General features: G+C 42.5%; 1 protein-coding gene across 4 annotated transcripts in view; it reads left to right on the top strand.

Moving 5' to 3' along the window:
- Window positions 1-13833, top strand: part of LOC103476771 (EBF transcription factor 3) — an 86973-nt gene that overhangs the window by 51280 nt on the left and 21860 nt on the right. For 2 of the 4 annotated variants that reach the window (XM_008429335.2, XM_008429338.2), the window contains exons 8-10: window positions 3650-3767; window positions 8501-8634; window positions 9319-9445. In XM_008429335.2, coding sequence (XP_008427557.1) covers window positions 3650-3767; window positions 8501-8634; window positions 9319-9445 — 379 coding nt within the window. The remainder of the gene's footprint in view (window positions 1-3649; window positions 3768-8500; window positions 8635-9318; window positions 9446-13833) is intronic. The other 2 variants (XM_008429339.2, XM_008429336.2) reach the window with 1 other exon arrangement.

Genomic DNA, 13833 nt, shown 5'->3' with positions numbered 1-13833 from the left:
CACACATACGCTCCATTTCTGTCACTGTCTTTCACTGTCTGTCTTCTTCCTTCCTTTTTTTTTTCAGACACACACACGCACAGGTGTAGAAATGTGCAGCTACAGCTGCTACTCTGCACTAACTCACCCTGACACAGATTCACATATGAACACATTCTTATTACTGGCACTAAAGGAGGCAAAAAATAAAAATAAAAATAGAGGAAGAAAGAGTGAAGGATTTTGTGTCGTGTGTGCCCTGGACAGAATATTTATTAGGGAATACCATCTGACACAAATAAGGATATAGGATTTAAGAGTGCCATCAATTGTGTTCCTGACAGCTTTCTGAGCCCCGGCGCACAGGGGAGGACGATACAACCACATGTAACAACAGTGTTAACTCAGGATCTGTCTGGCAGAGGAAATGCATACCTTCTTGCGCACTCGTATGCGCGGGCACGAACCACATATGGACGCACGCACATAAACGAGCGCATGTGTTTGCTTTCTTCATGTCCGTCTCTCGGTTTTAAGCCACATGTGCATATGCTCAATGCCAGTCATGCAATTCCAAGTACAGCCAGCGAAAGGAAAAGAAAAAGTACACAAGCGCAGAGTGATGTTGGATGTTTCTCTTAGCCTCTCACTTCTGATCTGTCAGAGAAGTAAAGACGAGCGGTGATTGACCCACTCCTGATCCATTTATCCAACCGTTCATCCATTCTGCCCCCGACATTTTCAACACAAACAGCCCACTAGGTCAAGGTGAGACAGCAAGAGTTAGTGTGATTTGTCCTATCAGGGTTTACTACAAACTACAAGAGGACGTCCGTGACTGGCAGCACTATTCAGTGATAGACACATGAGCCGGCATCCTCCAGGAGGAAGCCCAGACATGAAACAGACAAGACAGGGTGTCCCCTCCTGATGTCACCACCATCAGACCTCCCCTGCCTCCTCAAATCTTCCCTCAGGGTGAATGTGGACTGATGCGTGACAGCCACCATGGGTTTTCAGCTTTCTCGCATTCTGGTATCAAGAAGGAATTCAAGAACCAACTTTTCGCTTTTTCTTCTTTTTTTTGAAGTTTCTGAAATAATAGAATACTTTTTCCATCGTCGATTATGATGATCATAACTGTTAAGATGCCATTACCCCCTAATGGATTTCCCAGATGTTCCTGCATAGGTATTTCTCTGGCCAAAGTTGTGTATTTTACATGCCTTCGACTCTACTTATTACCCCCCAAAACCAGCTGGAGGCCAGAAAGGGCCCAATCCATCATCCTCTGCTTGGCCCAGCTCTGAACCTGCTCACAAGAATGGAGCTCTTTCACTTCCCCTTCTCCCTCCACCTTCCCTTTACACCCCCACCTTTCTCAAACCAACCCAAAAAAAAAGTACCCCCCTAAATTCCAGCGCCACACCGAGGTCACTTACCGGCGAAGCAAAACCTGAGAGGGGCTCTCTGTTTCCGGCTCAGAAAACACTTTGGCCATTCACATGCAGGTTTGCTTGTTTGGAGTGCGGTAGCCAAAAAACAACAACAAAAATAAGCGCTATAAAATATGGAGTGTGGTTTGAAATATGATCCTGGTAAAATGTTTGCTGAGTGATGGGGATGGCGTTTAATGACTCCGGTAATATTTTAAAAGGAAAGGGCCTACCGTATTCGGAGTTGGTGGAAAAGCTGATCAATATTTTTGAGTTTTAGTCATGATGGCAGTTCGGGATGTAGATAAATGGAAATTGTATTCCAGTCAATCTCTCTAAAACTAGGGCATTAAAAACAAAGGAAGGAGCAGCAAAAAATAATTGTAATGCAATATTTCCAAGGAGAACAATCACTTCAACAGGTTTGGCAGCACTTACAAAGGTACGCTCCTCACTGGGGAGCAGTCGCTCATTTTCTTCATGTATTAATCTATTTACTTAATTATATCCTACGTTGCCCGGAACTGCTTTACATTCTGTCACATTAAAACTACAAACTGTAATGCAATTTATTGCAGCTTAACGTGATAGACCAACACAAGTGCAAATCTGTGAGGAGGAAGAAGAGGGATGCGTAGCTTTTCTTTTTATAAACACATTATCTGAAAGGTTTGGCATACATTTTTATTAAGATGAGTAAATACTGTGGAAATCCACTTTCTTTTCACCGCAATCCCACCTGCTTTTTGTTAGAGGATTTTTAATAATTTATCTGTGCAAAATAACTCAAACTCCATTATATTGCATGGAAAATTCATCCGAGTAATTTTAATTTGATTTAGGTATGGACTTTAGGATATTTCTAATAATGATTATGCGTTGATCTAAACCACTCCAGTATGTCTCTGTCTGCATGTTTAGGGTCAACTCTGTCCCATAGCACAATGCTGCCATCAACATGCTTCACCCTGGGGACAACATATCTGCGTTGTATTCAAGGATATGTGGAGTTTTGATGGGTGGGAAAATATGCATCTTTTTCCATCCATTTCCCAACTACAAACTATGTTGTAGTTTTTCAAATGCAATCCTGTTAACACCTCATGGACTAGTAAAGCTAATTAGCTTCATACATGTTTTGATGAAAATAAAGCCAGGTTAGTGTATGAATAGTGCAAATATTGGTTGATACATGTATCTTTCATACTAAAGATACCATCAGAAGTGCTTTGATTCTTGGCCAGTAGTCGAAGTGTGGACTACATATGATTCATGGAAATGGATGCGCACAATGGTTAAACTCAATAAATAATTTTAACTCTGAGCCAAATTATGCAGCAAAAACTACATTTAGGATTACAGATGTAGTTAATAGCTAGTTGTTTTGGTGTGATGTATTTTAGCGACACTAGGCAACTAAGGAATAGTAATGATACTAATTTAATAAGGATTCAGGTGTAATTGTAGAAATGGTAATTTGTGTGGATGTATTTTAAAATGCAGCTTTTAATTAAAGGATTACTTCAGATTACAAAATATATTAATATAAATATAGATGTAAAAATAATTACTTAAAAGAGTACATAGACAGTAGAATAAAACCATATTTCAATGTTTAGCTGCACTTAAAACACTGCAGGTTGAACACCAATAACTTCAAAAATGTACATTTAAAAATAATTAATAATCCTGATTTCTTATTGTGAAAAGTGGCTAGAAGCTCATGGGATTGTGTGGCAATTTTTTTTTTTTGCTGCATTTGAATCACTGTAGCTATAGCTGTTGAAAAACATCCATAGCTGGCTGGAATTATCATGTAACTCCAACCAACTCAATTTCAAAGTTTTGTTTGAGAAACAGCAGGATCAGCAAAATAATCAACATACCACGATTGAAAAGTTAGTTTCAGTACCTAAATGTCTAGTGGATTTAATTGTGTCATACAAACAACATACCAAATTTTACACCAGTGGTTAGTACAATGTTCACAATAATAACCCCAAATTAATTCAACATCTAACTGACAGCAAAAACAACATATTTTTTTTTTGTACAATTAGAACTGATTTCAGGCATTTAGGAGTCAAATCACACTTAGTTTGTGACTGTAATGTAACAAAATGGGAAAAGGGCTCAAGGCTCCATGTCTTTATCTGTATGCAATACATTTTTCGAAGCCTGAATGTTTATCTTGTATCTTGCTAAACCACGTCTCACTTTCACTCCTCTCGCAGGTTGTCGTATCGACGACCGTCAACGTGGACGGCCATGTCTTGGCCGTTTCCGACAACATGTTCGTACACAACAATTCCAAGCATGGGCGAAGGGCTCGCAGACTCGACCCTTCAGAAGGTACGCCTCCTTATCTGGAAAATGGTAGGCACATTTTTACATCTTATAATTTGCTACGCTGCTTTTTTCCTATTAGTTTTTTTTTTCTCCTTTTTCCATTTTTTAGATCACACACCTATAGCTCCTTTCACATCCGTAGAATCAATAGTTCCTCCATCATCTTTTTTTTTTTTTTTTTTTTTTTTTTTTTTTTTTGAGTTGCTTCTGGCTTCCATCCCAACTTCTGTTATGCATTGACGGGAACTACTATGCATTAGTTTTTTTATCATTTTTGCACTGCGAATGACAACTAATTCAAAAATGTTACGCTACTTCTACTCTGGTAATGCACCTACATTTGTCCTAAAAGCCACAGTGAAACATGATCAAATTGCTGAAGAATTTGGCTGTAAGGTCAATTTCCTGCCGTTGGGGTTCTGTAGATTTAGCCAAGAGAGAGTCGAAACGGGGGGAGGAAGGAGAAAGACAGAAAGAGAGAAGGGGGGGAGAGGGAGGTCGAATGATTCTGTGTGTGTGTGTGTGTGTGCGTGTGTGTGTGTGTGTGCGTGTGTGCGTGTGCGTGTGTGTGTGTGTGGGTGGAGGGGTGGGGTGGCCTATGAGCAAAACAGAACTTACTGTTTTTCTTCCAACTGATTCCATATGATAGACTGATTGCCTTCTCAGCCAAAAGGGAGAAAAGAAGGACCACCAAACCATGGGAAATCCGAAAAGTAAAATGTGCTATGTGTAACCTTACGACCCCCGTGGCCTTCGCTTACGGAAAGCAGCTAACCCGCAGCTGAAATACTGTTAAAAAGAGCAGGGGGAACCTGACTTTCATGCGATTGCTTAGATTTAAATTGTGAGGGCCAATTACGGCAAGGCAAACAGTTTATATATGCCACGTACTAAAAACAAGCTTCTCTGCACATTAATGGGCATTAATGGTTCTGTCACCAAAAGCAAATGTAATGTTTAATACAACGACGAATACAAAAAAAAAAAAACAACAAAAAGAAAAAAACATAGCAGACAATTAATATATCTCGGTGCTCTGTAGTCCTAGTGGGGGAAAAGCTAATCTATTTGTTTTTGTCTTTATTAATGACTCCTCTACTGGAGAACAAAATCAAATAATTAAAGTCCTGCCCGGAGCACCAAAGTCATTATGTTCGCTGACGTTCTGTTTGTGTGTTTCACATTTATGACACGATAGGTGTGGATCGCCTAGCAACCAGTTTCTTAATGAGGAGAGCAATTAAAGAGGTTGAGCCCTTGCCTCCGTGTTCCCCTGCTCCCACGAGACCTTCTGTGTGTTGTGTGTGGTGTGTGTATGCGTGTGTGTGTGGGTTCTTTACAGGTTACCCCAACCCATCCTTTATTCTCCTCTTCATCGCACTCTTCAAAGCGGCAGAGTGACGCCCCGTAAAGCAAGAAAAGAAGCAATTGTCAACCGCCCAGTTGAACATGTCTTTGTCTAATAACTTTAATACACCTTCCCTCTTCTTTAGAAGTTGAGATCTGGGTTTTTTTTTTTTCCTCCCCGGCTCAGCTCTACAACAAACTAATTTATCATGCATCAACAGCGATGGCTCACTTTGTTTTGAGTCACCTTTAACAAACAGAGATGTGGCACGGGAGGAGAGGGAAAAAAATAATAAAATAAAAACAAGAGGCGGTTTTATAAAATGTAACTCCAGCCATGTCCTCCACAGCGGCTCTGACAACTCGAAGGCAAACAGACAGGCAGCGTGCTTTAAATTAGCAACACATTCTTCCTCTGGAGTTCACAGGGCGAGAGGCTTTCAGCCTTTGTGGCTGTCTGACTGGCTGAAGCAGGGAGGCATCCTTTCCCAGCGCAGCTCAGGCTCAAGAAGTGCTGCCCCCTATTGGCACTCAGAGGGGATCGCACCCAGATGACAGTCTGAATCTCGCCATGTGACATTTTTGTTCACTTGTGTGCTCTGTCACACAACAAGCATATTATGCATTCAGACATGAATGTGCTTTGAGGCCGGCTGTCACTCAAACATGTATGGATTCAGGCTCAAAGGTGCATAAACATGCTCACAAATAGCTGAGTCTTTCACACACATCACCTCCCCCCACCCCCACCTCCAAACACACACACACACACACACACACAACAAATACAAAAATGCTCTCACTCACTCACCCACACACTCATACACACACAAACATAGACATACACTCATGCGCGCACGTTCCTTAGCTCAGTTTCACCATTATAGAGCCCCAGACAATATAGGAGACTTAGCATAGGGCCTGCAGCGCCTGACTCATTTGCATGCCAAGTGGCTGTAATGCTGTTAGGGTTTATGCAATAAAGACAAGCGAATCCAGACCGCCGGGCCTAAGAGGACGAAAAAAGAAGGAGGGAAAAGAGGATGGGAGGAAAAGGAATAAGAGAAGGAGAGAGACTGAGGGTGAGACAGCGAGAAAGAGAGACAGAAGAGAGAGTCAAAGGGAACAGATGGCCCAGGGAGAGGTAAAAGGTATAATCCCATCAGCTGCACTATCAACCGACCATCTGGACATCCCACAGCACAATTACAACACATTTCAGCAGGCAGAACAAAGGACGGCTTCACAGGGCCACATCAGACCTGTTTGAGTGTCACAAAACCAGAGCCAGAAGCTCCTCCGCTCAGATCTCGAATCGGCTTTGACGTCCTCCACGGCTAACGCTAAACTGAGAAGAAGGAAAAAAAAAAAAAAAAGTTGAAAACGGGTTGCAAAGTTGCAGCATGTGGTTGTTTAAAATCATAAAATTATTTAGATTCAATTTAAGGCGATAACTGGCCCTTGATTTGTTTTACTTTCCGTCCTAAAGTTTGTAAAGACTAAGTAAAGCAGCAGAACATTGCAAACTCCTCCGTCCACTTCAACTGATGTCTATCATCTGCCGGGCTGGGTGGGAGGGGGGCACACTGTGCGTGTCTGTCATCAGATCGCCTGTGCTGACTGTGTAATCCACTTTGCCACGGTCCCCATTCAGCACATGCTCCCCGCTCTGACTGTGCATTGAGACATATGCAAATTTTCAGGCAGAAGGGTGGACGGCTTAGGGCCTCAGTCACTGCCTCTCCATGAGTCCTTCTGCGCGTGGGAGTGAGGCATGGGGCTGGGGATGTGTGGATGCAGAGAAGGGTGTGATAGATGGGATTTCCGAGGCGGTGTTTGTCTATTCTCGTGTCCGTGTGCGTGTGTGTGTGTGCGTAACTAAGCGCAGCCCGTCATAGGTTTCAGGCAGCAGCTGCCCCCCTCTCCTCCCCCCCACATCCCCACCCAACAGTCACCATCACCATCAGGCACCCTTCTAGCCCCCTCCTCCTTCCTGCCCCTCCTTCCCTCTCTTCGTTCTCTCTCATCCCCAAAGTCAATTTGTTTACAGTAATTTTGAAGGGTGAATTATTTGCTGTAATCGTCCGCACTGATGAAGGTCAGGCCCTTAGAGGGGGCCCCGGCATGCCCATGGAGGGTTGGTCCTCTTTCAGACGCTCCGCTTCGCAATTAAGGAAAGCAAATGTCACTCCTCCAGGCCTCACAAATGAAAATCTGTACGAGGTGATTAGCATGAAGTCAACAGCGCCTGTTAAAGTCAGATTCCCTGTAGTACCAATGTGTGTGTGCGCACTTTATGGGCAGAGAGAGAGAGCAAACATGACCTGAACAGACCCAACAGTAAGGCAAACAAAGGGAGATGTCTTGTCTGAGGTGATCCATACAACAATGGCTGACTGTGATTTACTTACTGGATGGAGGGGATAAAGGAGGTTTTAGAGGTGTGCTTGCAGTGGGAGGAGAGTAAGGAAAAAAGAAAAGAACAGAAAGAGAACTTGCAGGAATAGTTGCACACATTTTGAGGAGCGGGAAAAACATGCGCATTTCACGCCGTATTATAAGATATTGATGAAAATAGATTAAATTTGATATTGCTATTTTATGGCAAGCTGTCATGCTATTTCTGTTGTAAACATGGTGTTTTGCCGAACACCATATTAAGGCAATGCATCAAGTGACAGCGAAAGTGAAGCATAAGATCACTCAAATTAGATTATAATAACAACTCCCACTGTTGATGAATGGCGGAGCTGCACAGCAGAAGTCATGCCAGATGAAAAGCATTGTAATAAACAATGTGAAATGGATTGAATCGATCACAAAAAGAAAACAAAAAAAAAAATCTTATACTGAATAATTCATGAGCGCATTTCACGATATGAAACCTGAAACTACACGCAGTGTGCCTTCGCTGTATTGTAGAACAAAGGTAATGAAATAACATGAAGCAGCAAAGCTTTAGCTTGTCATTTCCACTTCTTGACTCATTTAAGATGTGTTCAGCTTTAAAATTTTACTGTACATGTCCGTGCATGCTTAATCAATTCTGATGGCTACATTTGCCCTGACACATAATTTGCTCCATCAAATCATTTTCCTGGGGAGCCTGGGCGTTTAGCCTTTGTGAAGTGGACCATTTGAAGGGTCTGCTTAACTACACCACTCCACCGGGCTGATAAATGATTTTGATTCTCGTGCCTTAAAGGACAAATCCATCATTTTTTTTTTTTTTTTTTTCTGGGGGCAATTTCCATGATATGTCTTTGTGGGAAAAGACACGCAGGGCTGAACGTAGAGGTGATTCAGTAACGTGTCTGAGAGAAAAGAGACATGTGCTGGAGTGTCAAAGCCTGGGTGCTGAATTTGCTCTTCTCTTTGTCTTGGATAAGCAGCCACCCCATGCATCAAGGCCATCAGCCCCAGTGAGGGATGGACCACAGGAGGAGCCACCGTCATCATCATCGGGGACAACTTTTTCGATGGTCTACAAGTCGTGTTCGGCACTATGCTTGTATGGAGTGAGGTACGATAAAGCATTTGTTAAAGAAATACTTCAGGATTTGCTCTCATCAGTCAGTCTTGGATGCTGAAACTAGTCCGAAAGCATGCTTTCAAACTGGATTAAACAAACATAGGCTTAGCACAGCAGTGATGATTATATACATAGCTCTAAAAAGTGGTACGCCTCCAATAGTCCTCCGCTGAGAAACGTACTGAGAAACAACAGGTAAAACAAAACTGGCTTAAAATGAATCAAACAGTGGTTTGTTGAAAACAAAGTAATATATATATTTTTACCTTTTACACCACTTCACTTTTAAAACAGTTACTTTGATGGAAAGTTTTGTTGAACATGCTCTGTTCTTAGTCAATGTTTCGCACAGGAAGGTCATTTTTGGTGCACCACCTTCCACCTCCATGTACAAAGAAATCATAAGCCTTTTGTGTAAAATAAACACCAAATGCAATTGTGGCCATGATTTCAAGGCTCATGAAATAACATCTGCATGAACAGCTTTGAGATTGGAGTTAATTTCGGACTAGCAGTCGGCTTCAGCTTCCAGGATCAACTAATGACGGCAATATATATTTTAACCTTGCAGCGTGATTCGCTTTCCCTCTCGCATGGAAATTATGTTCTCAAACGTCGATTGTTTGTTCTTTGTCGGTAACTCGTGATTTCCTTTCGTTTTCCTCTGTAATCCAGCTGATAACTCCCCACGCCATCCGTGTTCAGACTCCCCCTCGGCACATCCCCGGCGTTGTGGAAGTCACGCTGTCCTACAAGTCCAAGCAGTTCTGCAAAGGTGCCCCTGGGAGATTTGTCTACACTGGTGAGTCAGAACCTTCTGTTCCTGACTTTCTTTGTATTTTACAATCTTTTACTCTACTCTATCTCCCTTCTGTCATTGGGGTGGAGACCTCAACTATCTATTCTAGCCAATAATAAAGAGATGCGGCACACAAGGTGTTCTGGCTGGCTTGTCTCTTTTTGTTTTTTAAAGCCTTTCCAAAAATGATTTTGACTGATTTGGATTTTTCCTTCAGAACTATAATATAAGAAAATAAAAGAGATGCAATCAAGATTTTTTTTCCTTGTTCTTCTGCCACGAGCAGTCGATATTTTTCGAGAGCAAATGTTAACATCACATCATGTTTGTGAAAGAGCATGTTAACAGCGTTTTGATATTTTAAAGGCAAAGAGATTACAGAGTTGACATTTTGAACGTACATCAGCATGCTTCCTTAAAATTCCCTTTAAACACCTTGCTGATATTGTGCATGGCTAACTCAGAGTCTTCTCAAAATCCAAACTTGTCAAGTAATCTAGAGTCAATTTCTCTGCTCTTGTTAAGTGATGTGGTTCGATGAATGTTAAGTAACCACGATCCGGTAAGGTATCATGCCAAATTACAGCCCAAAGCCTTCAAGGTAAATCTTTCTCCCAATCGTTTATATCTGCCATTAAGTATAACAGATTATGTTTTAGCGTAATTTGCTGGATTTATAAGTCAAGCGTGGTTTCATTTTTTATGAATCAAATAAGAACGTCTATAACTAGGTTAAGTGAGTGAGTGTGTCTGAAGTTATTCACATGTGTGATCAGCATGAATTTGTAAGAGAAAGTGTGGTTCAGAGAGGGTGAGCGAAAGAGGGAGCGTGTGTGTGTCACACCGCAAGTAAAAGATCTGATTATCTTGGCTAACAGAAGGAAGTGGTGGTCTTATCTGTCATCATTGGTGAGTAGACAGAGGTTGTGAGGGTCAGAGCCTGTCTGACCTGGAAGCCTCTGTCTGTTCCAACTCTGGTGGGCAGAATGAAATGACCCCTCCTTCCCTCGCAGCACTCCTCAGCCTTAAGCAAAAGCTCTGGCCTTGAGCACAGCAAGGCCAAAGCTGGGGGCCCCCCAACCCCCACTCCTNAAATATCCCAATCCAGACCTTTCCATCCTGCAGCAGCTGTTTCTCATCAAGTCTCCCTTGCTCTCCCTGATGCCCCAAAACTACTACTCCCCCCCCAGCCCCAGAAACAGCCGTTGGTCCCCTTCTCCTCCAACCGTGCAGTCTGGCCCAGCTCTCCTGCGTTTAACCTCCCTAGCAGGAGTGGAGCAGAGGCCAACAAGACACCGGGATAATGAAACAGGAGTGTAGTGTGACTGCATAAGTGTATGTGTATGTCTGAAAGTGAATGGAAGTGGGGGAGAAAGTGTGAGTGCAAAAGAGTCTATGCGAGTGCGTGTGTGTGTGTGTGTGTGTGTGGGGGTGTGTATGCGTGTGTGTGTGTGTGTGTGTTACTAAACAGCCCTGAGAAGGTGTATAAGTTAAGACATTAATGGCTTCTATAGCACCCTAGTGAAAGTGCCAGGTCCCTTAAGAACAGACCCCATTAGTCACAGAGGCTAAGCGGATTGGGATGATTACCATCAGGTTTTACTGGAGAAATGTGTCCCCTTTCCCTCTATCTTTGTTGATTTTTCTCCCCCCATTCTTCCACTCCGTCTTCCCTGGCTCCTTCTCACTTCCAGTTAGTATTAAGATACAATTACCCCTGGAGGCAATGGTGGTGCAATTGATTAGTGTGGTGAATTAAAAGCGAAAGTCACCAACAGACAGGTCCAACTCCTTTGCTTCCCTTCTCCCTCAGTGGCTCGCCGTGATTGTGTGACGGCGGAGGGTGAGGCTCGAGCGAACGAAACCGTTAAAAGGCAGCATAATGCCAGAATTAGGTGCCACTGATTCCATATGTACAGTAATTGCGAGGTGAAAAGGATGTTAGCTGCTCCTGTCGGAGATTAAAAAGCGAATTGAGTGCGGGGAGAGTGGATTGTGTCTTAAAAAATGAAACAGCTCATTTTAAAACCACAGTTTTTCTTTTTCTTTCACAGCGCTTGAACAAATGGCCTTCACACAGAAATAGATCGGAGTTACACGAGCGGTGAAAGTGAGTGCGGCGACACGGCGCTGTCGAATAGGCGCCAAACGTCACCGTAGAGCAACACGTGTATATCAAAAAGTCGAGCTATCAAAGCTTTTTGGCTTCAGAATGCAATCTGAGGACTTTGTTTTTTTTTTCCATGTTGACTCCTCTTTCCCCACCGCCCTAATTGTGGAGATTTAACTCGGTCAATTTAAGAAATTATCACAAATTACCAAGAGTCAACACGGAGGAGACTGCAGTCAATTGGAACAGCGGAGGGACACGTCCTCAGTCAGGTTAGCACCCTGGATCGGCTCCAAAACTCACAATCCATTCTCAGAAAGAGAGGATCCTGTAGCGTATGTCAAATAATCCTGTCGGCATTGACTATTGAATGTTTAAAACACTAATGAGACAAACAGACAGACCATATAAAACTTAACTAAGCTGTAGCTGACTGCCTCAAGGAACCTATTTATGTTCTTTAATTGACACTTTTTAAAGGAGTGAGAAGCAATTTTTGTTTGTTTTGCAGCCTTCTAAAAGAGCCTTGTCCCCTGGAGCTTACATGCCTGTCCTCTGTCTAATCCATGTATTGGTTATCCATTGGTCAGGACAGAAGTGGGGGAACCAGCTGTCAGCAAGGTTGTGGAAAATCAAAAGGAGAAAGTTACGGCTGCACCTGAGTCGATATTTTATTTTGCTTTACACTTTATTAGGCACGGAAAACGGCTGCGAAATGGGCTTAATCAAATATCTTAAACAAAGAGTCCCAATTTTAAGCCTCATTTGTTGCCTCCCAACCTTTTCACTGCATACTTATAGAGCTGTGTGAAGGAGCACATCATAAATAAAAATTTGACAGTACAATTCTTCCAATTTAAACTCCTAATTGCATCAGAGCTATTGTTGTATATATATATATATATATATATAATATAATTTTTTTTTTTTTTTTATCTCAGCCAAGTTTCCATGAAGAACTCCCCTCCAGGGCCAGCGATGATGCAGGCCTGTGGTAATATGGTTCTGCAAGCAGTCCTAACACACTCAGCCGCTATTTATCCTAATCAGTGACATCCACATAACCAGGATTGCTTAAAATGAACCCCTTCCGCGCCCCAGAAAACGCACATTTACCGGGACCCCATTTGTCATGGGTAAATTGAGGGTCAGTAAACTTCGCCTGTATCCTCCAGTGGGGATCCAGGACATGCATCATAACGTTAGGAGAGAATGATTGGCGAAGGCGAGCTGTCACATATTTGTCAGGGGGAAGGGAACATTATTTGCTAATTTCCCAAGCTGGGCACTGACAGGGTGCTTCGTCTTCAGACCTTTGGTGACCAGCATGGCTTCCCGGCTATTAGTACAAGTCAAGTGTTTTTTCTTTTTTTCTTTCCTCCTCCCACTGTAAAGCGGCAGTAATAAGAGCCATTCGTTCGACCTCACAAGACTGCAGCACACTGGGTGAAGGATTCTGGATGAAGCAGATGCCCCCCATACAGAGAGTTGCTCTTGCCAGGCCTTAGTTGTGGCCAGACAGCCTTGAGGGCTGATGGATCACAAAGTTTCCTCGTCAAGGTGACGCTATCGACTCCACTGCACCAAAATCTGACAAAATGGGTATGAGGCAGTCATTCATCAACATAAGGACAAAGGGGTCATGTGTGCTTCACTCAATACCGTTGGAGATCAAGAAATGTCAACCCTGTGAGGGAATAAAAAAGGAAGTGGTTGAGAGTGCTGAAGTGGGTTCTCTGTATGGATAAAATGTTTTGCCGAAGTATTCATACCTCGTTAACTTTATTTGTCCATCTTGTCACAAAGCAACCACAAACCTTGTTGTGTTCAATAGGAATTTGTATGTGATAGACCAACAGAAAACAGCACAAAATGCAAAATATTGAAGTGGAAAAGAAACATGCATTGTTTTTAGAGTACTTTAGAATAAATAATCTGTTAAGATTTAAAGCAGGGTTAGGTTAAAATATCATCATATGAACATAGAAGGATTATTGCAGAACTACATGGACTTCCACCTAAATCCAAAGGCTGGGCAAGGCAAAATGTAATTATTACGGCAGCCAAAAGGCCCGAGGTATCACTGGAGGAGCTGCAAAAATCAACAGCTCACATTGGAGAATCTGTGGACAGGTTAAATATAAGTCGAGTGACAGACGCATACCCCAAAAAAGACTTATAGCTGTAATATGAGAGACATGTCATTCTAAATATCGAATCAAAGAATATACAGATAATGCAGATCCACACTTTTATTCATAAAGAAAATAATCCTATGAAT

The sequence above is a fragment of the Poecilia reticulata genome, linkage group LG15 (genome assembly GCF_000633615.1).
Source record: "Poecilia reticulata strain Guanapo linkage group LG15, Guppy_female_1.0+MT, whole genome shotgun sequence".
NCBI lineage: Eukaryota > Metazoa > Chordata > Actinopteri > Cyprinodontiformes > Poeciliidae > Poecilia > Poecilia reticulata.
Note: the sequence above shows the minus strand (reverse complement) of the source record. Positions and strands in the feature narration are given on the sequence as shown.